This window comes from Symphalangus syndactylus, chromosome 14, assembly GCF_028878055.3.
Source record: "Symphalangus syndactylus isolate Jambi chromosome 14, NHGRI_mSymSyn1-v2.1_pri, whole genome shotgun sequence".
NCBI lineage: Eukaryota > Metazoa > Chordata > Mammalia > Primates > Hylobatidae > Symphalangus > Symphalangus syndactylus.
In genome coordinates, this window is record NC_072436.2 from 17,417,454 (window position 1) to 17,440,314 (window position 22,861).

General features: G+C 50.2%; 1 protein-coding gene across 2 annotated transcripts in view; it reads left to right on the forward strand.

Annotated features, from left to right (window-relative positions):
- Positions 1-22,861, forward strand: part of SDK2 (sidekick cell adhesion molecule 2) — a 306,801-nt gene that overhangs the window by 178,095 nt on the left and 105,845 nt on the right. For both annotated transcript variants that reach the window (XM_055242380.2, XM_055242381.2), the window contains exons 4-5: positions 9,753-9,900; positions 17,973-18,106. In XM_055242380.2, the coding sequence (XP_055098355.1) occupies positions 9,753-9,900; positions 17,973-18,106 (282 nt within the window). The remainder of the gene's footprint in view (positions 1-9,752; positions 9,901-17,972; positions 18,107-22,861) is intronic.

The following is a 22,861-nucleotide window of genomic DNA, read 5'->3' on the forward strand; positions in this document are numbered from 1 at the left end:
TTTCCCAAATGCCCCTCCCCTCCTTGGCTGTTCCTGCCTCCTGGGGTGACAAGGGCTTGTCCTGGGGCCCTAAGCAGTCAGTTCTCTGATCATGGAGCCAGGCCGGCCAACCCCTGGCACCCAGCCCCCTTCCCAACGAGGACTGTGAATTGGGTTCTAATGAGAAATTAATAAGGCAGCTGTGCTAACAACTAATGATAATGGCAAAGTCGTTAAAAAAGGATTCTTTACATGTTTTTAATTACAGCAATTAAGGGGAAGTCAATAAAACATCTTCCCCCCTCCCCAGCCCCTTCCTGTCCCCACTCGGAGTCTCTTCTTTGTGTTTTTTAAGTCACCATAAATTTCCAGCATTCAGCATGTGGGATGAATGGCTGAGAGGGTTGGGAGAGCCTTCCGGAGGTGGCAAAGGACCTCGAATCAGCGTTTCACCACATCCAGGTCCTGAGGGCACCTCTGTGTTCTCCTCACCTGGGCGAGACCTCCTGACCCCTTCCCCCAGCCCTCATTTGTGGGACTCAGACTTGAAACCGTCCACTCCAGCACCAAACCCACACACCCACCCACCCACAGCAGGACAGAGCGCCTGCCCCATCCTGGGAGGCTGGCCAGCTTCCTTCCTACCAGGCAGCTTGGCAGCCACTCCTGCAAAAGACAATTGGAGGGGAACGAGCCCGCTGTCACGTGGGCTAAGGGTAATCCCAAAATGCCACCCATAGGTCTGTTTCTCTTCATTTTCAATCTGAGGTGTGGGTATGGAATGCAGGATGCTCAGGGGCCAGGTGACAGTTCCTGATAACATCATTGTGTCTTTCTGGGGCACTCATGTTACCTGAGTATTCAAATCACTCAGGAAACAATGATTGCTGCACACCCCCATATGCCAAGCACTGTTCCAGGCAGTAGGGACACAACGAGAGACAAAACCAAGACACACGTCTCTGCCCTCGAAGAAAGTAGCAAGAGAAACAAAAGTTAAAAGGTGAATATGTAATATATAGGTTATAGATAAGGCCCATGACAAAAACTAAAGTGTTCTAAGGAGAGATGAAGCTGGATGAGAGGTTTGGAGGATGGGGCAGGGGTCTTATTTCATATGATGGTGGAGGGTGGCCATTGGGAGGGGGTGACATGGAGTGGAGTCTCAAAGGAAGGTTGTGGGGGGTAAACCATGTAGACAGAGGAGGAGATCATTCCAGGTCAGACAGCAGGTGCAAAGGCCCTGAGGTGGATGTGGGTGTCTGAGGCCAGGTAGCTGAAGTGGAGTGGGAAGCAGAAAGTGGAAGATGGTGAGGCTGGAAGGTGAGACCTTGGGGACAGATCCCGGCATTCTAAGCTGTGGTCAGTGCTTTGGCTGTGTATTAGTCTGTTCTCAAGCTGCTGATAAAGACATACCCCAAACTGGGTAATTTATAAGGAAAGAGGTTTAATTGACTCACAGTTCCACATGGCTAGAGAGGCCTCACTATCATGGCGAATGAGGAGCAAAACCACATCTTACATGGTGGCAGGCAAGAGGGCTTGTGCAGGGGAATTTCCACTCATAAAATCATCTAACCTCGTGAGAACTCACTCACTATCACGAGAACAGTATGGGGGAACCACCCCCATGATTCAATTATCTCCGTCTGGTCCTGCCCTTGACACATGGGGATTACTACAATTCAAGGTGAGATTTGGGTGGGGACACAAATCCAAACCATATCAGGATGCTACTCAGAATGAGAGAGAAGACATGGGTGGTCCAGGGCAGAGGCATAAAGTGATCTGAAGTGAACAGCTTTGTTTGCATGATAAACAACACATAAAACCACAACAAAGTACCGTTCCATGCCCACCAGGTTGGCAGAGACCACAGTCTAACAACACCAAGTGCTGGTGGAAACTCACATGGCTGCTGGCATCAAGTTGGTGAATTGATACCAACTGGGGTTTATGCAAACGTTATTAGTAAAATGAATGTGTGTATAACCCCACAACCCACAGTTCCATTTCTAGGCACATACCTTAGAGATTCTCTTAGCCATGTGTGAGGCTGCTCTTGGCGGGACAGCAAAGCACCAAAAACAAATGAAGTATGATCCACGGAATTCCATCCAGCCGTGAAAACGACTCAATGAAGGGCAAGGACCAGGATGGAGCCCCCCTAAAAAATGTTGCACAAAGATGCAAATCACAGAAGACTATATACAGGATAATCCCAGGTGTAAAATGTTTAAAAACAGAATGCATTGACCACAGATTGTGTAAGGTTGCATCTCTAGGTAAGGAAACGTGAAAGGAAAGCAAAGGCACATGGCCTCAATATTCAGGAGAGAAATCACCTGGTACGGGGGAGCAGGGGAGATCCGGGGTAGGGGAAAGGTATTGTTAGTGTTCTAGGCCTTCAGCTGGGCGGTAGGTGCAGGAGTGTTTATTTTATTCTTCTTTAAATTATACATATAATTATATTTGCTCTTTTGTATGCATGACATATTTCATGATTTTAAAATGTTTTTAAAATAAACACATAAAAGCAAGAAATATATTCTGAAGTGGAATGCACACTTTACAAGGCCTTTTAAGACATGACAAAGACATCAGGAATAATTTTTAGCACCTTCGACTGTGCCCCAGGCCTGCACTTCTTTGCTCTTGGGGGAATTTCTTGGGAATGTTGAATCAGCCCTGCAGGGCATAACACGGCATATTAGCAAGCAGGTACCTTGGGGAGTCAGTGCGGCAAGCCCTGAACAGTTTTTGCCTTAGTGTGAATGAGCTTTCCCAGGGAATCCTGGGGCCTCAGCCTCCGTTATCACTGTCATTGTCTCCACCCTCCCTTCTTGCCTCTAGCCTGCCCTCCTGCACCGTCTGGCTGAACAGACCCCCTCTTAGCAGCCGCTCGCTGCTGTGGTTCAGTGCATACATGGCTGTGTGGGTGGGGCATACACACACACATATGTGTGTATAAATACATTCACCCATGGCCTACTCAACAAGGAACTCCCTGGGCAGATCCAAGAAGCACATTTGACAAAGTACAATGGGGAGACTGTGAGGGCCTTGAGCCTGACAGCCACAGTGAGGTGGGAAGATCTTGGAGTGGAGAAGTGGAGGAAAGGGGCAACTGCAGAACCTGGACCAAGGCCAGCTGTGCCCTACCTGCTTCCATCCACCTCACTATACAAACTTATGTATATGCATACATATAACAGTCCTTCCACCACACATACATACATGCATGCATGCAAACATGTAGATACATTTGTCCCACCATACAGGCACATATATGTAAACATGCATACACACAACCACCCATCTCACCATATATATATATATATAAACCATCCCACCAAATGCATCCATATATGGACATCCACCATAAATATATTCATACATGTAAACATACATGCATACAACCATCTATTCCACCATAAAACGTGTACATGCATACATACAACCATCCATTCCACTACATATGCACACATGCACATAAACATACAACCATGCATCCCACCATACAAACGTACATACATGTAAATGTACATACATACAACCATCTATCCCATCATAGACTCTTGTACATACATACAACCATCCCACTATACATGTACACATATATGTAAACGTACAACTATACATCCCACCAAACATACATGCATGCATGCAAACGTGTATAAACAACCATCCATCCCACCATACATGCACACATCCATGTAAATATGCACATAAGCAACCATCTGTCACGTCATAGAAACATACATGCATACATACATGCAACTATTATCCCATGACATGTGCATACATGCATGTAAACATGCATGCATATGTAACCATCCCACCAATAATACATGCATACGTGTAACCATACAACCATCCATCCCACCATACAAACATGTACATGCATACAAACATAGCTACATAAAACCATCCATCCCACCATATAAACATACAGGCATACATGCAAACACGACCATCCATCCCACCATCCAAACATACATACATGTAAGCATATATACATACTACAGCCATACCGCTATACAAATGTACGTACATACAACCATCCATTCCTCTGCCTTTCCTCCATTCATCCACCCATCCCTCCGTCTATTCTTCCATTTTTTCCTCCATCCACCCATTCACCCATACAGCCTTCCATCCCTCCATCCATCCGAACATCCATCCATCCACTGAACAAATCCATGGCACTGTCCCACTGGCCTTCTTTTATTTCCTCTGTGAACCCCTTCTCTCCTACCTCTGAGCCTTCACATACTTCCCCTCCCATTCCCATATACACCCCTAGGGAATACCTACTCAGCTTAAGAAAAGCCTCACCTATCTCCCAGTCTGAAGTAGGTCCTCCTGCTATTCCTCTCCTGAAGAACCTCATTCCATACTTTTCCACAGTTGTCATAGACATCACCAAACGTTTGCTTGTGGGTTGATTTACTTGTTCCTGTCTCTCTGACCAGACTGGAAGCTCTAAGAGGGTAGGCATTAGGTCTTCCTTCAGTGCCTACCCCAGAGCCTACCTGGCCCACAGTAGGTGCTCCATAGGGAAGTGGTGAATGCTGGCATTGAGTGAATTTAGAAAGTACTGTGTGCAGGGCACAGGCCCAGATGTCTTGTCAGGATTTGCTTCTGAATGTGACTGCCTCTCAAGGCTTAGCATCTATAGAAAGAGATAAAGAATGTGTATGCAGGATTGCAATGCAGGATACAACTCAGGAAGGAGGCAGGGAGGGATGGCATGGGGAGGGCCAGGGTGAACATGGACTGGGCCTGGCCCTCAGTGTTCACAGCTGCATAAGCCACTCGATCTCCATGAGCCTTCATTTCCTCACCGGCAAAATGGAGCTAATAAAACTAGAGAGGAGAAAAAAACACTATTACCATAAAATTGCTTTAAATTGTTCAAATATATCTTCTGAGTTCTGTGAAAAGTTTTTTAAGTAGATAAAATTATTTTAAGAACTGAAATCAATGTGATTCATTGATGTAATTTTTTTATAGACAGAGCCAAGTAATGGAAATTAATAAACAACTAAAAACATATATTTATTTAAATTGAGCTTGTCATGTTATTGTAAGGATTAAATTAGATAATGCATGGGAAATCCACCTAGAAAGAAGTTCTGGGTAGGGTAAGTGCTCAGCTGCTCTGTTTTTGAATTCTATTTGAATGGTTTTCGGTAAACTTCATTGAGGAAGTGATGTTTAAACTAAACTGTGAAAAATGTGTAGGCTTCCAATATTTTAACACTACAAATATTAGATACAATTTTTTAACACTTTTATATACTCTTCTAGTTTCTATGGCTATGTAACAAATTACCCCAAAACATAATGGTATACTGCAATCATTTATCGTATTCACAGATCCTGTGGCTCTAGGCTCTGGACAGAGACTAGCAAGGGCAGCTTGACTCTATTCTGGGATGACTGAGGCCTCAGCTGAGGCTCAGTCTGGGACTGAAGGCTGGGGCTGAAGTCCTCTCAGGGCACACATGTTTGTTCACATGTCCGGCGTTGATGCTGGCTGTCATCTGGGGACCTCAGTTCCTCTCCATGTGGGCTGCTCCCACATCTGCTTTGGCTAGATTGAGCTTCCTCACAACATGGTGGCTGGATTCCAAGGGCGAGTATAGAGAGTGAGAGCCAGGTGGCAGCTGTATCCTTTCAATGACCTAGTCTCAAAAGTCACATGGCATCACTTCCTGCACGTGCTACTGGTCAAATAGTCACAAGCTCCCTAGATTCAAGGGGAAGGGACCTACGCCCTATCTGTCAGTGAGAGGAGTGTCCATCACACTGTAAAAAGAGTATGTGAATAGTAGTAAAATATTGATGCAGCCATCCTTGGAGAGACACAGCCTGACATACACATATCATCTCATGAAATACTCAGTACAACCTATGAGGAAGGAGCCCTTCTTAACTCCATTTTATAGAAGAGGAAATTAAGGTTTGACAAAGTCAAAAGCTTTGTCCTAGCTGGGCACAGTGGCTTACGCCTGTAATCCCAACACTTTGGGAGTTCATGACCAGCCTGGGCAACATAACAAGACTGTGTCTCTACAAAAAAAAAAAAAAAAAAAAAAAAATCTACCCAGCGTCGTGGCTAATGAGTAACAGAACGACAGAACTAGGATTTGAAGTCAGGTCTAAAAAACTCCAAAGCCATTACCATTACACACACTGCCTACCAAGTGTAGAACAAGGATGCCAGCAGCAGATTTGATCTTTTGAAACACTTAATTGACTACATCCTTCCAGGATGCTGTAGAATCATGGTGCCTTGGTGACTCTCGGCTTCCTCTGGCGGCATTCCAGGCAGTGGCCCAGCCAAAATACAGGCCGTGGGGTGGGAGGTGGCAGGACGTGGTGTGGGCATTAAGGCAAGAAAGGTTGTCTGGGGTCAGATTAGGGAAGAACCTTGAGTCCAGGCCAGGGAATTTAGACTTTCCCAGGGCAGTGAGGAGTTCCCAAAGGCTCCGAGAAGGTCAGAAAAACTGATCAAGAACAGTGTGTAAGATGGACAGAAGGGAATCTGGAGTTGGGAGGCATGCCCAGGGTCTGTGCAGCTGGAGTAAGGGGCCAGCCTGTTGGCAAGGCTGGAGGAACCAGAGGGTCCTTGGTAAATGACAGTAGTGTCCCAGAGGAGTTGAAAGGCTTGGTGGGGGCAGGGAAGGGAAGCTCCACCAAAGGCTCCAGGGGTTTGAGCTTAGGTAATTGGGTTTTGCAGGTCATGAGGGGAGTTTTTTTGTTTGTTTGTTTTAGTTTTTGTTTTCTTTGAGATGGAGTTTCCCTCTTGTTGCCCCAGGCTGGAGTGCAATGGCGCCATCTTGGCTCACCGCAACCTCCACCTTCCAGGTTGAAGCGATTCTCCTGCCTCAGCCTCCCGAGTAGCTGGGATTGCAGGCGTGTGGCACCATGCTCAGCTAATTTTTGTATTGTTAGTGTAGACGGGGTTTCACCATGTTGGCCAGGGTTGTCTCGAACTCCTGACCTCATGATCCGCCTGCCTCAGCCTCCCAAAGTGCTGGGATTACAGGCGTGAGCCACCAGGCCCAGCCAAGGGGAGATTTTAACAGAACTTAGGATGCAAGGAGAGCTTGGCAAGGAGGTGACGGAGGGCCCTCCTTGGAGAAATGCCCAACAGACTGTTGGAGATTGGATCTCAGAGCTCAGGGCAGAGCCAGAGCAGAAGGCACAAGTGTCATGTGCAGGGAGATTGTGGTCAAACCATTAGGCCAAGTGAAGCCGCCATGGGGCCAGCGTGGTTGCAAAGAGAATCAAGACTAGGGCTTCGGAAAGTGAACTTGTAGGCCCGCATTCTCAAACGATTGTGCGGCAGAATCTGCAAACCAAGAGAGGGAATCAGGTACTCAGAGAGCCAGATGGGTTGAAGCAGGGCCTTTCTGTGCCCTGGGGGATGCCTGGGAGGGAAGGAGAGTGGTGAGCACCTTTGTGAGTTTGCCAAGTCTCAGGAGATTCTGAGACCCACCCAAGTCAGCCTTAGCTCGTGTTGGAACTACCTGAGCAGCTTTAGAAATACTCAGGTTTGGTCTGGGCACAGTGGCTCACGCCTATAATCCCAACACTTTGGGAGCTCCAGACCAGCCTAGGCAACATAGCAAGACCTCATTTCTATTAAAAATAAAATTATCCAGGCATGGTGGTACACACCTGTAGTCCCAGCTACTCAGGAGGCTGAGGCGGAAGGAATGCTTGAGCCCGAGAGGTTGAAGCTGCGGTGAGTCATGATCACTCCACTGTACTCCAGCGTGAACGATAGAGCAAGACCCTGTCTCTAAAATAATAATAATAAACAAATACTGAGGTCAGCCCACACACCCCAAAAGATTCTCCCCTCTGGGAATATTAAAGGCTCCTCAAGGATTCTAAGGTGCAGCCAGGTTGGAGAACTCCTAGTAGAAGGAGAGGAAGAAGAGTCAGTGGTCTTAGAGGAGTTGAGAAATAACAGCCAACGCAGTAGGAGGGGACCGGGCGGCTTAGCATGTGGCCCCCTTGGTTAGGGAGGGGTCCGCTGGGCAATGGGAAAACAAAGGCCTAAAAGTCATCAGTGTGAAATCTTTCTGCACGTAGGAATTCTGTGCACAGGCCGAGGCACATCCTAGTGATGGCTTGGGGTGATGTAGGCCGGGCACGGTGGCTCACACCTGTAATCCCTACATTTTAGGAGGCCGAGGCAGGCGGATCACTTTAGGTCAGAAGTTCAAGACCAGCCTGGCCAACATGGTGAAACCCCATCTCTACTAAAAATAGAAAAATTAGCTGGGCATGGTGGCAGGTGCCTGTAATCCCAGCTACTCAGGAGGCTGAGGCAGGAGAATCACTTGAACCTGGGATGCAGAGGCTGCAGTGAGCCAAGATCGTACCACTGCACTTGGCTGATTGAAGCCTGGGTTAAAAAGTGAGAGAAAGAAAGAGAGAAAGGGAGGGGGAGGGGAGGGGAGGAGAGGAGAGGGAAGGGAAGGGAGAGGGGAGGGGGAGGGGAGGGGGGAGGGAGGGAGGAAGGAAGTGGGGAGGGAGGGAGGGAGGAAGGAAGGAAGGAAGGAATGAAGGAAGGAAGGAAGAGAAAAGAAAATGGAATGATATGGGATGTCTCCCATCCCCACACTCCACACCTGTGAAATCAGAAGCTTTGGGGGTGAGGCTCCCATCAGCATTTTTTAATTCTACAGGTGGTTCCGACACACAGTCAAGTTTGGGACAAATAATATGCTCCTCACAGTTGAACATGGACACACTTGCCAAGCGTCTTGCTAAAATGCTGCTTCTGATCCAGCAGGTCTTGAGGGGCCTGAGACTCTGCATTTCTGACGGGTGCCCAGGTGTGGTGCCTAGGCACCTGCCCACGGGCCACAATCGAAGTAACAAGGATGTCCATTAATTTTCAAGGGTGTGGTAGAGACACAAATACCCCTTCCCAAACCCTATCTCCAAGCCTCTGTGTTGGAATTAGTCTGCCTACCCCCTTGTCCCACCCTGGCAGGCAGGCAGCCTGGCTGAAGAGTTTCCTACCCGCGTCTCCTCTGCTCTCTGCTTACCTCCTGGCAGGCAGAGCCAGGATAAATGTTCCCCTCCATATCTGCCAAGGCGGTGGCATGTTTTAAAAGAGCAATATGGTGTTTATGTTCACACATACACACAAACTCACATACTACACACTACACACCCAAGGCGCAGGAGAGAAACGCTGTCTGCACCCATTTGCAAGCATCTAAGACCCCATTCTCTCAGCATGCCCACCCTTCTCTCCCTGAAAGGGCACAGAAACCTGCCCTTCACCTCGCACAGGAGCCCCCGCCATGCTGAAGGCCACACTGTAGGGCAGGGGAGGAGGAGCTGCATAGCCTGACTCCAGGGTTTGAGGTCCGAGTTCAAATTCTGACTCTGTCTCTTCCTAGTTAGGTGACCTTAGACAAGTTAACTAACCTCTTTGAGCCCATTTGAGCAGTTTTTTTCCATTGTAAAACGTGTGAAATGATGACCAAGCTCTCAGGGTGGTTGAACGAATTGGCTGATTGAAGGATGTAGGGATATAAATGGAAACAGTAGCATAGGGCAGGGTGCTAGTGGTGAGGCAGAGAATGGGGTGGCCCGAGCAAGGTGTCCTCCTTCCCTGTGGTCATCCTGTCTGCCCCAAATTTTCCATCCATGGCCACCACTCCCAACCTGGGAGCTGGGCAGCCCCTGAGGCTGACCTCCCGCCCCTGATCCTACTGCCGTTGTCCCGGCTGCAGACATGGGGAGCTTTGAGGAGGGTGAGAAGCACCAGAGCGTCTCCCACGGAGAAGCAGCTGTCATCCGTGCCCCGCGCATCGCCAGCTTCCCCCAGCCACAGGTGACCTGGTTCCGGGACGGCCGCAAGATCCCGCCCAGCAGCCGCATGTGAGTGAATCGCTCTGAGGGGATGGGGAGGGGAGGGGAGACTGAGGGAGGAGGTTTGGGGCCAGATAAAGTCTCCCTTGAGTGTGGAGGAGGGCCTTTGTGCAGAAGCTCCTTTCAGCTCCTGTGGGACACAGCCAGGTAGGGAACCTCGCAGGGGCCTTCTTAGGATGCACGTGCAAGGACTTGGGACCATGAAACCTACGCTCGGTCCCCTTCCTGGGGAATCCCAGGGCGTTGCCTCCACTGTCAGCTGGAGAATAAGTCTGCTTTTCAGAGCACTTAAAAAACCCAAACAGGCACATACGAAGGCGCTGTCACCGTGGTTACAGGCCCAGGACTTAGGCCAGTGGTGCCAGGGGATGTTGGAGAGGCTGGCGTCTCCTGGGCAGCCAGGAGGCCCTGGGCGCGTCTATTGGCAGGGTGTTTACTGGTGTGTGAGGGCTGTGTGTGTCTTGGCTTCCAGGCGGAGGTGTGGCCAGGGAAGCCCCGGGGAGAGAAACACACAGGCCTCTCAGCATTCACAAGGCCATCTCTGTGTGCCCCCTGGGATTGGCTGGGGCAGCCCAGCCTGTGGGCAGGAGCCATGGAGCCAACACCCCACACCTCCACAGAAGGCGAGCAACAAAGCATTTCCTCCCAAGATACACCCGTCTCCCCGCCCTCCTGAGCCCACCCCCGGGTCTGGAGCCAGCTGGGGCTTTCCTGTTTCCAACTCCAGCTCTCCCCTGCTTCCAGAAGACCACCTTCTGATCTACTCAGGCTGCGTGTACACAGGACTGAGCCTGTCCTGGTCTCTGTAGAGAGTGGAGGCATAGATGGATGGTTCCTGCCTTTGGGGAGCATCAAGTCTAGTTGGGGGAAGGAAGCATAGTAACAATAACAGTAATAATATCACCATCATAGGCCGAGCGCAGTGGCTCACGCCTGTGATCCCAGCACTTTGGGAGACTGAGGTGGACTGATCACTTGAGGTCAGGAGTTGAGACCAGCCTCAGCAACATGGCAAAACCCTGTCTCTACTAAAAATACAAAAATTAGCTGTTCGTTCTGGCGGATGCCTGTAATCCCAGCTTCTCAGGAGGCTGAGGCAGGAGAATCGCTTGAACCTGGGAGTCAGAGGTTGCAGTAAGCTGAGATTGGGCCACTGCACTCCAGCCTCCAGCCTCCAGACAGAACCAGACTCCGTCTCAAATAATGATAATATCACCATGATCATAATAGCAGCTGCCGTTTATTGAATGGCTGCTATGTCCTGGGGACTGAGCTAAGCACACCACGCACATCCCCTCTCCACCCAGACAGCCACACTCTGTGAAGAAGAAGATGCTCTCAATCTCGTTCTCCTTCCAGTCCCCAGAGCACCTGCGGAAAGGTGTTGAATGAATGACCCTCACAACAACCCGGTGAGATGCTGGGTTTCTCCCCATTTTACAGGCAATCAGGTGAAATTCCCAAAAGTTTAACTACTTTGCCAAATCTCACACAGCTGGTAAGCGGTGGAGCTGCGTCCAGCCCTGCCAACTCCGGAGTCAGGTTCTTCAATTCTTGTATTATGTGAAAAGTGCCTGAAAACAGGCTCACAGACTCAATGAAAATATTGTGTTTCTGGGGAACAAGCCCTGTGGAGTATCTCAACCCAGCTACCTGTTGAAATCATTTGGGAGTTTGGGGATACAGTCATGTGTCCCTTAATGACAGAGATACAGTCTGAGAAATGTGTCATTTGGCAGTTTCATTGTTGTGTGAACATAAGCCTAGATGGTGCAGCCTACTACACACCCAGGATGTATGGTGTAGTCCATTGCTCCTAGGCTATAAACCTGTACAGCATGTTACTGTACTGTAGGCAATTGTAACACAATGGTAAGTGTTTGTATAACTAAACATATCTAAATATAGGAAAGGTACCGTAAAAATATGGCATAAAATCTTTCCTAATGGCACACCTGTATAAGGTAGTTTCATTATAATCTTACAGAACCAGCATCATATATGTGGTCTGTTTTTGACGGAAACGTTATGCAGTACATGACCGTGTACTGATCCTTGGGCTCCATCCTAAGACTCTCTGACTTAATTGAAATGGGATGGAATTTGAGCATCAGAATTTTTAAAAGCTCCCCAGTGGTTCTAATGTGAAGCCGGGGTTAAGAACCACCATGCTAGTATGTATCAGCTACCCACAGCCACAAATATGCTGCGTAACAAAACAGCTCAGTGGGCCAAGTGCAGTGGCTCATGCCTGTAATCTCAGCACTTTGAGAGGCCAAGCCAGGCAGATCATGTGAGGTCAGGGGTTCAAGACCAGCCTGGCCAAACTGGCAAAATCCCATCTGTACTAAAAATACAAAATTAGCCGGGCATGGTGGCACATGCCTATAGTCCAAGCTGCTCAGGAGGCTGAGACAGGAGAGTTGCTTGAACCCGGGAGGCAGAGGCTGCAGTGAGCCAAGATCACGCCAGTGCACTCCAGCCTGGGTGACAAGAGCGAGACTCCATCTCAAAAAAAAAAAAAAAAAACCCAGCTCAGTGGCTTAGAGAAATACACATTTCTTTTTCTTGTGAGTCTGCAGGCTGGTGATTTAGGCTGACTTGGCTGGGTGGTTCTTCCGGTCTTGGCGGGGCTCTCTCACTTGTCTGGGACTGGCTGACTTGTCTGGGTGAGTGGGGTGACTTGGCTGTGCTGCACAGAAACATACACTTTTCCAGCTTCTGCTAACATCCCATGTGCCAAAGCAAGAACATGGTAGAACTCAGAATCAAGATGTAGGAAAATAGACTCTGTTCCTTGAGCGACAGGACCTGCAAAGTCATGGGACAAAGAGTGTGGATACAGAGCAGGGTGAAGAATTGGAGTGGTACCCCAGGTGAACAGGGGACTCATGCTGTGTGAGTCAGAGTGTGCCCTCTTAGGCCTAACTTATGTTCAATAAAACCAGCAAAGAATGGTTCTTAACATGGATGTTTCTTAGCATGGATGTTGAGATTTTGCTGTGGAAGGGGAATGCTCTCCACACAGGTTTTGGGACAAGTAGACGAGTCCCAGCCCCATCCCAGCTCCCTTTCTGAGGTCATTTCCCATGGCCTATTGCAAGCCAATCAATTGGTAGTGGCTGCCTGGAACACTGTGTTGAGAAGGATTCAGAGGTCCCATCTAGACTCATTAGAATGAATATCATGATTGATTAGCAATGTCTGCCATGGCTGTGTGAGTGGTGTGCTGGCACTTTCCTACTACATTTATTGTGGTGGATAAAACCCTTTCTACAACCTACTCCCATCATCCCTTTCCTAACACCTCTTCACCTTCTTTTCTCATTCCCAGCCTCCGTCCTCATCCTCTTTTAATTCCCACAACCCTGTGGCACCAGGACAGAACACCCTGGCCTGCACACACATGCACACCTCCCTGGTCACACACACACCCAGACCCTGCACACCACTGCAATGTTCCTACCACCTACATGATAGAACACTCTTGCGGTTTTATCCTGGCAATTACAGGAAATTAATATTCATAAGTCAGCAGAAAGGGTCCCTGGCAGCAAATTCCCTGATGTCTGTGTGTCAAAGATACATATCTGATGAGTGCTGTCTGCCAGAGGGGTGTGCAGGGCACAGAAGGCGCTGCTATCTACAGAAAGCTGCTCTCACTGGTGGGGCAGGAGCAGAGATTAGCATCACCTCACCCATGCCCTGGTGCTCATTGTTGCAAAGGAGACAAGATTCCTCATAAAGATGCATGCTGGGGGCTTTGGACACATTCTAGGATAATTTATTTCATTCCTAATTAAATTATCAATGGGGGCTGCAGGGAGCTGAGAAAAAGGGCCTGGATTAATAGGAGCAGTGTGGGGGAAGGGAGGGCAGGGCTGGGCCAATCAGAGCCATAGCAAAAGCCTAGTACATTGAAACCAGGGGGTGTAGCTGAAAAATAGAATCCAGCCCCTGCCCAAGAGTTGAATTCTGCTGTCTGTGTCCCCCAAGAATTCTTCCTCCAGCTTCTTTCCATCTGGGTTGCCTCTGGGGTACAGTGCCACAGGTTGGAAGCCCTCCTGGGTGCCAGGAAGAGCACACAGTACAGTACAGTACAGTGCAGTACAGTACAGTACAGCACAGCATCATCCCAGGAATGTCTATCAATGAGATGGACATTCTGGAGAGAGCCACAAGCCCAGGGACCTTCCTTCACTGCCTGTGGGGGTCGCAGAGAGGGCAAGTCAAAAGGTATCTCTGCCTCCTGCTCCACTGTGTGTTTAAGACTTGAACTCAGGCCCTGGGGGTTCCAGTCCAGGGTGCTTCCCTCCAGGCACTAGTTAAAGCAGATCCCAAAATCTCAGTGACTTCACACCATACAAGTTGAGTTCTTGCCCATTTATTGTTTTTGTTTATGTTTTTGTTTTGAGATGGAGTTTCGCTCTTGATGCCCAGGCTGGAGTGCAATGGCACGATCTCAGCTCACTGCAACCTCTGCCTCCTGGGTTCAAGCAATTCTCCTGCCTCTGCGTCCAGTAGCTGGGATTACAGGCATGCACCACCACACCTGGCTAATTTTGTATTTTTAGTAGATACGGGGTTTTACCATGTTGATCAGGCTGGTCTTGAACTCCTGACCTCAGGCGTTCCACCTGCCTCAGTCTCCCAAAGTGCTGGGATTACAGGCATGAGCCACCGTGCCCAGCCCCATTTAAAGTTCTACCATGATGAGAGGCATGGTCTCTTCCACACAGTCATTCAGGGGCCCTGCTGACAGGAGTTTTGCCATCATCAGCACACAACCTTCCAAGTTGTCCTGCTCTGCCAGAGAGAAAGGCGGCGGACATAAGGATCGCGCAGGAGGCGCTCGCGGTCAAAGCTTAGCAACGGTGCACATCCCTTCCTCCATACCCCACTAGTTCAGCCTCACTGCCCCACCTGGATGCAAGCAGAGATGCAAAGCCTGTCTCTGACTTCCCAGCCACTGCAGTCCATGACACAAGGGAAGCCTGAGACTGAGGTGGGCAGCAGCCATCTCTGCTATCTTAATATACATTCTATCTAGGACAGACCGTGTCAGGCATGGCACTCTTGACATCTGAGGCCCAATCACTCTTCCTTGTGAGGGCCTTCCTGTGCACCATGGGACGCGTGCTTAACAACACCCCAGGCTTTGACCCCTATTGTTAGTGGCACTCCCAGAGCTGGCAACCAAAAGTTGTCCAGACATTGTCATCCCTGGAGGGCAAAGTCAACCCTGGTTGAGAACCGCTGACCCAGAAAGCTTGATCATGATATAGACAAAATACAGCGAAAGGAGCCTTCCTGATCAAGAAAGAGATGAAACTGGAGGTGGGAGCCTTCTTGGAGACCAAAAGGGTCCTAAGACATGTGAGTGAACTGGAACGTGGGCCAAGCTGTGCCCAGTGTGCCCACTGGAGGCTTCCTTGCCGTGTCCCGGTCTGCAGGATGGGAAGAGACAGGTGGCGGGCTGCAGGGCTGTCTTGGGCCTAAGGAGGAAACAACAGAAGCAGCAACAGGAATCAGAATCCCTCAACCTCTGGGCTGGAAGAAATCCTACAGAATACCTGCTTCCACCCTTGCACAGAGGAGCAAACTGAGGCCCAGCAAGGAGGAAGCTGCATGCCCTTTAGAAGCCAGGGCCAGAGCTCCATTCCAGAGCTCACCCCCTGCCCCAGCCAGAGCCCTGCATGGGGAGGACCCCTCCTCCAACTCTCAGCCACCCTCACATGCTGCACCTAAGGACAAGTCCCTGCAGGAAACTCCTGGATGGGAAAATGACCACTATCCCTGTCTTATTTTAAGCTTTTGAAATATTTTTGCCTGGCTCTGGCCCCACCTCCTATTGCCTCATTAGCTGGAGGTTAAAAGAACTCTCCTGTTTTTTGTTTTTGTTTTTGAGATGGACTGTCGCTCTTGTTGCCCAGGCTGGAGTGCAACAGGGCAATATCGGCTCATTGCAACCTCCGCCTCCCAGGTTCAAGTGATCTTCCTGCCTCAGCCTCCTGAGTAGCTGGGATTACAGGCACACACCACCACACCTGGCTAATGTTGTATTTTTAGTAGAGACGGGGTTTCTCCATGTTGGTCAGGATGGTCTCGAACCCCCGATCTCAGGTGATCCACCTGCTTCAGCCTCTCAAAATGCTGGGATTACAGGCATGAGCCACTGCGCCCAGCCAAGAGCTCTCCAGAAAAAAAAAAAGAGGAGAGGCATCGTTAGGGTACCCAGGAATTGGGGGCAGGAGGGTTTGGCTTCCTGCTTCCCAGAGCTGTGCCAAGGGTGTGATTCTCAGCATGTGAAGCACCAAAACCAGGAGAGAGGGGGGCGAAAACCAGCACAGCCAGGCTGGGAGAGAGCTGGGCTGGAGAAGCATTAGTGGGGATGTTTATTTGAGAGCCTGTTTAAAACTCTGTAACATTCACCTAATGGGAAAATTTGAAAAGAATTCAACTGGATTTGTCCTTGTTAAACTAACATTAAGGATATTTAACAGCTGTCTCAGGCCCATCACATTAAAATCCAGAGATATACTTGACAAACTAATGGCTTTGTTTGTCATTGGGAGAATGGGTGGAGGGAGGCAGAGCCGGTGTGGGTGGCGCTCCTGGCTCCATTGCACCCACATTCCATGGAGCCTCCAGCTTCCTGCTTGGACAAGCTCCTTTTCCCTGCCAGAAGACCTGGCCTGAGAAGGGGCTGCATGATGGGATCCCAGCAAAGGAAACCGGCTGAGGCAAACAGCCCATCGCCACACCCCAAAGCACACCAGCCTCTTTTTCCCTCCTAACCAGCCCACCCAGTCCCACTCTTGGTTATGAGCTTCAAAGAGGTAGAAACTCCAGCTGGGTACGGTGGCTAACACCTGTAATCCCAGTACTTTGAGAGGCCAAGGCGGGCGGATCACCTGAGGTCTGGAATTTGAGACTAGCCTGGCCAACATGGCAAAACCCTGTCTCTACTAAAAATACAAGAATTAGCCGGGTGTGGTGGCATGCACCTGTAATCCCAGCTACTCGGGAGGCTGAGGCAGGAGAATCACTTGAACCGGGGAGGCGGAGGTTGCAGTGAGCCAAGATCGTACCATTGCACTCCAGCCTGGGTGACAAGAGCAAAACTCTGTCTCAAAAAAAAAAAAAAAAAAAACTGGGCACAGTGGCTCATGCCTGTAATCCCAACACTTTGGGAGGCCAAGGCGGGCAGATCACGAGGTTAGGAGATCGAGACCATCCTGGCTAACAAGGTGAAACTCTGTCTCTACTAAAAATACAAAAAATTAGCCAGGGGTAGTGGGGCGCACCTGTAGTCCTAGCTACTCGGGAGGCTAAGGCAGGAGAATCGCTTGAACTCGGGATGCAGAGGCTGCAGTGAGCCGAGATCATGCCACTGTACTCCAGCCTGGGCAACAGATCAAGACTGTCTCAAAAAAAAAAAAAAAAGAGAGAGAGAGGTAGAAACTGATACCCAGAAAGGGGACTAGAGGGAACAGGACTTCCAGAAGTTGATGTCACCAGGTGACCTGTGGCCTTTGAGTCCATCAATCCTGAACAGATTTAGGATTAGGGTTAAGGCATGGACTCTGGAATGGCCCTGCATTTCTAAATTCATTAGCATTCATTTGTCATTTACTTATTCATTCATCAACATTCACTAATCCATGCTGAGAACATTTCTTCAGTGTCTGGATGCACATCATGCAGAAATAACCACACACAGCCGTGGAGGCTGTGACCTGGGAAAGGGCAAAATTCCAAGGGGATACCTGGAAGCCCCTCACCTAGTCTTGGGGTAGGGGCCAGGGAAGCTTCCTTTGGGTGGTCTCGGCGTCTGGGCATGAACGTACTGTCTCTGGGTCTGGTTGACAACATCAGCACCGTGTTTAGCATTCTCTGCAAACTAAACGTGGCGGGATGTAGGCAGTAAGAGGTTGGGGAGGGGATGGCAGGAGGGGCCCTGGGAGGCCGGGGACCAGGAGATATGGTCAGGCTGCCCCCTTAGGGTTTCCACTCCCACTCCCTGGAGGTTCAGAGCCCCTCAGGCCCCTGTGTCAGAGGAATCCTTTTCCTCTTCCCAGAGCCATCACGTTGGAGAACACCCTTGTCATCCTGTCAACGGTGGCCCCTGACGCAGGTCGCTACTATGTGCAGGCTGTTAACGACAAGAACGGGGATAACAAGACCAGCCAGCCCATCACACTCGCCGTAGAGAGTAAGTACTCACAAGGCCGGGACCGATCGCAGAGCGGGTCATTAAATCTTGGCAATGGTGCTCCAGGGGATCATTGGGAAGATGGAGTGGCAGAGGAGGGGGGCAGGGAAGCTAGGGGACGGCCAGGGGGAGCCTTCCCAAGGAGGACGAGACACAGCAGAGCCAGGGGTGCCTGGGCAGAAAGGGAGCAGCTGAATGCTGGAGCCCATTCCCATGACACGCCTGAGATGCTGCATCGGTAGAGAGGATGCTTAGCACGACTGTAAGCAGGGCTACCAGGGACCCAGGGAGGGGTGGGGCAGAGGAAGAGTGTGTGCATGTGTGAGTGCACTATCAGGGAGGGCATGTGGGTGATTGCAGGGTTGAAGCTTGTTTTTACAGAAATATACTAACTGCCTCTACTTGGCTGTCACATAAGAAGTGCTGTCTATATTGGGAGCCAGGTGGTCCCTGCTGATGGGAACACAGGCCCTCTGCCCAGGCACCCACCTAAAACACCTCCATCCTCAGACACCTCCAGCTCCCTGGGCGAAAGGGGCAAAGCCCTCCCTAGAACTCACCACACAGCGAGACACACACAAAAGCATGACTTCCTTGGTATGCCTTGGCGAAGAGGTGCTTGTCCAGCCAAGACTGAAGCCAGTTTTCTTTGGAGGGACGAGATGCTAAGATGGTCTTTCTGGCCTGGTTCTCCCTACTGGACTAGCCCCTCCCTCCATACTCCATTCCCAAGACAGAGAAGGAGGGGTGGACAGCCCAGGAGCAGCCTAGGCCCAAATCCCAGAGTATGTGGGGCGAGGCCAGAGCTTCCTGCAGCAGCAGTAGCTGAGCCGTCACACAAGCTGGGGGAGGCAGATGTTCACCTCCCTCCACATCTGTACACCCCTGCTCTCAAAGCAAGCCTCATTTATCATCCTTGGTCACGACGGTACTTGCCCACCAGCGGCAGGATGAGGGTGCGGACCAGCCTGCGGCCTTTCTGTGCTTTTATTCTGATCCTAGCCTTTGCTGTCAGTGCCCAGAGGGCCCAGGACATTCCGAGCCCTTGCCATCCCCATTCCAGGGCCTTTCACACTTCAGCAGGAACCGCTTCCCATTATTCCAGGGATCTCCTTCCCCTACTTAGCATCCAGTCTGCCTAGAAGGAAATCTGAATGCGGGGAGGAGAGTTTCATTCTGGAGACTGACCCGTCAGGGTCTCAAGTATGTCTGGAGACTGACCCATCAGGATTGAAGGTGTAACCTCTCACATCGAGTCAGGGTCTCAGTCAAGTCCCAGCAGCCTGGGCCCCAGCCCATACCCTGGGGCTGCTGTTTCTATAGGAGAAGGGAATTTAGTCATCAAAGAGAGATGCTTCTCCCCATATATTTTCTAGTGATCAGATTCCCTGGAGTCTCATGGAATTCCGTCATTTGGTAAGAGGCAATGTCAACGACACCGGAGTAGTTCATGGTCCAAGTCAAAGCCAGGCATCCTCCTAGGTGACTCAGTTTACCCCAAGACAGAGTCGGGGCCTTCCTCTCTGTTCCCCTCCTCCGGCACCCAGCTCCTCCTCACAGGCGTTAAACTAGTCTACTCTTCCTGGCTGACTTTGGGAGTCACTCTCTGCTCCATCCCAAACCACCCAACGCTCCAGCTGGCCCCAGGGAGGTGGTCAGGGCCCCTCTGACCCCCTGTACCCACCCAAGCCCTGCCCAGTCGCCTGCCTCTCCCACCCCACTGCCTCTTGGCCTCCTGCCAATCACTCACTGATGTATCCTGAATTCAGAGCAGAATCAGCTGATTTTTAGCTAATTTCTCTTCCCACAAGTGACTGCACTTGAAAACCCTCTCCCTCTCTGTGACACAAATCCCCAGCCTGCCTGCCTGCGTGCCTGCCAACCAATTTGTGAGGAGCAATTGCCGCTTCGCCCACCATCAGCACCAGCTCCCCTCATTCCTCTCGTGGGCCTCACCCCTCCCTCTGCTCTCCCCTCCTCACCGCTTCCTCCATCCCTCCTGGACTCGAGGAAGTCCAGCTTTCTGCATCCTATGCTCTTCAGAACCAGAGAAGGAAAGAGCAAGTCCGGTGACCCCAAAAGTTGCCCCCTGCTCAGGATAACCCTGGTGACCTCTTTCGGACTGTCACAGCTCCTGAAAACCCCACACTTGCGTGGTGACTGCATATCCGGGGATCAGTGCTACACTGTCGAAAGGAAATAGAATGCGAACCACACGCAAAATTTTAAATTTTCCCGTAGCCCCATTTTTTCCAAGTAAAAAGAAATCATTGACATTCATTTTATTACTCTGTTTTATTTAACCCAACATAACAAGAAGTTATCTTTTTAACATACAATCAATGTAAAGAATATTAATGGGATACCTTCCATTGGTTTTTTGCATACTAAGTCTTTGAAATCCTTGTGTATTTTATGCTTATATCACATCTCAATCTGGATGTGAAATTTTCATCCGAAATACGTGATCTGTATTTAGATTTCACAAAATTTATAGCTGAAAAGTAGAGTCTTATGCATAAGTTGTTCCACACATGCTTCAAAGTGTTCTGATAACTGAATTGGGGACTCGTTCTTAATTAAATGTAAATTAGTTAAAATTAAATCACATTAAATCAAAGGGACACCAGCCACATTGCAGGAGCTCATAGGCACGTGTGGCTCGTGGCCCCCGCATTGGGTGGTTCAGGTCACAGGGCCTGGAATACCCTGGCTCCTGGGCAGCTGGAGAACAGGCATCCCAGAAGCCTGCCCAAGAGAGGGGAGCAGCTCACACCCCTGCCCCACCGCTCACCATCCTGTGGCCCAGGCAAGTCCCATGGTCCCTGAGCCTCAGTTTCCCCATCTGTAAACTGGTACCTATGGCAAAGTCGGGAGGACTAAATGAGGTGGCCCAGGTGAGTCACATGGTCTCTGAGCCTCAGTTTCCCCATCTGTAAATTGGTGCCTATGGCAAAAATGGGAGGATTCAATGGGGTGATTCAGGGAGAATGGATCACATTAGATGTCCCTTGTGGCTGTTACGCAAAGCGTCTGGGGCAGTGAGATCCAGTGTGGCCCCCCGTGTGGGGAGCCCCCTACACTTCCTCCCACCCCAGGGCCCACCCTGTGGCAGGAGCTCACCGGGAAGATACCCCTCCTCTTTGCTCGGGCTCACCTGTGATTTTCATGGTTTGACCTTTGGAGCCCCATTTACCCCAATAACCCACTTGTGCTGGGGTGACCTTCATTAACAGTAAATCTGCTCCAGGACTCACTTCTCTGAGACCCACTCAACTCCTGCCATCTCCCAGGGAGCCACCCCATGAAATGCCTGAGGCCTTGCCCGGTACCCTGCAGGGCTTAACGTGCGTGCCCGAGCCTGCGACTCCCACCTCTCCATAGCCTCTGAGTCTGTCACGTGGACTAGGGCTGGCAGGGAGAGCTCTTCCCTGCACAGGCAGGCAAATCTCCAGGAGGGGAGGCTGTCATTTATTGAGCACCTACTGTGTACTAGGCACTCTGCAGTCACCCCAGACCAGCTTAGCCGCCCCCTTCCCAGCAACCATCACAGGCTGTTTCATTCATTAACCCCATGAGCATTGATTCGACTTCCTCTGGGACCTCGCCCTCCATGAGGACAGACCCTGGCCATCTCGCTTGGTGGGGAATCTCCGGTGCCTGGAACACAGCCTGGCACATGTCAAGCATTCACCTAGGAAAGATTTGTTGAGCTGGGGCCTGAATTCACACAACCCTGAGAGGTAGTAACTTTCATCCCCATTTGCCCCCGAGAAGACTGAAACTCAGTAGGATGAAGCCACCGGGATACCTGGGGGCAGAGCTAGGCTTTGAGCCCAGGCCTTCCTCACCCCTGGGACCCTTTCTCACTGTGCCATCATCCCTGGCCACCTCAGCCCCCATTGAGCCCTGCAGGCTGCCACCTGGGCCTGAGCACATGGCCATCTCTCCTCCATTCCTTCCAGAGCCAACAAGCCACTCCTGAGCCCTGGGGCAGCCCTCATATTTTTAAACTCAGAACTCGCCTTCCTTGAGGGCTCCCTGTTTACCTGGCTGTGCCACGTGGCGCTCTGGCTTGGGCTCTGTCTGTCTCCTACTTGTGCCCCATTAATCTGAGCCGTGGTACCTGCGCGCCCCCGCGTGTAATAAACAACTTAGAGCACACTTTTATGGATTCAGCTATATCAGCAGCTTTCAATCCGATCGCTCTTTATGGCACCTACATGAGGCTTTTATATTGTTGCAATTATTTTGCTTTATATGCTTCCTTTCTTTCCCCCTTCATTTTACTTTATTTTTTACATTTTATTCGCATTCTTCCTGGGCCTTTTCTAGCAAGGCCTGGAGTCAAGGAAGGAAAACCTGCCCAGGGCTGACAAGGTGGCCCAGAGGGGCAGTGGGGCCACTGTGCACCCTCCCCCTAACCCCATAAAGAACAGCCTGTCACTGTTACCCCAGGGCCCGGCAAGTCATCGTGGCCTACTACCTCCAGAACCTTCTGGAAAGGGGCCAACTGGATAGATTTGTTGTGGAGAAAAAGTCCTCAGAGGTTGTATTTTCAGGAGCCATGGATCAGGCATACACAGAATATTGGAGTTTTTGCCAATATCGGGCCTACACTGACCCACCAAGATGAAAATCTGGCCTCTACTTTAAAAAAAAAAGCTCAAAATATAAAAAAAAGGAAATGCTACCACCTCTATTAGAAGAGTTTGGAGTGTTTCTCTTTTTTTTTTTTCTCCAGTAAAACCCACA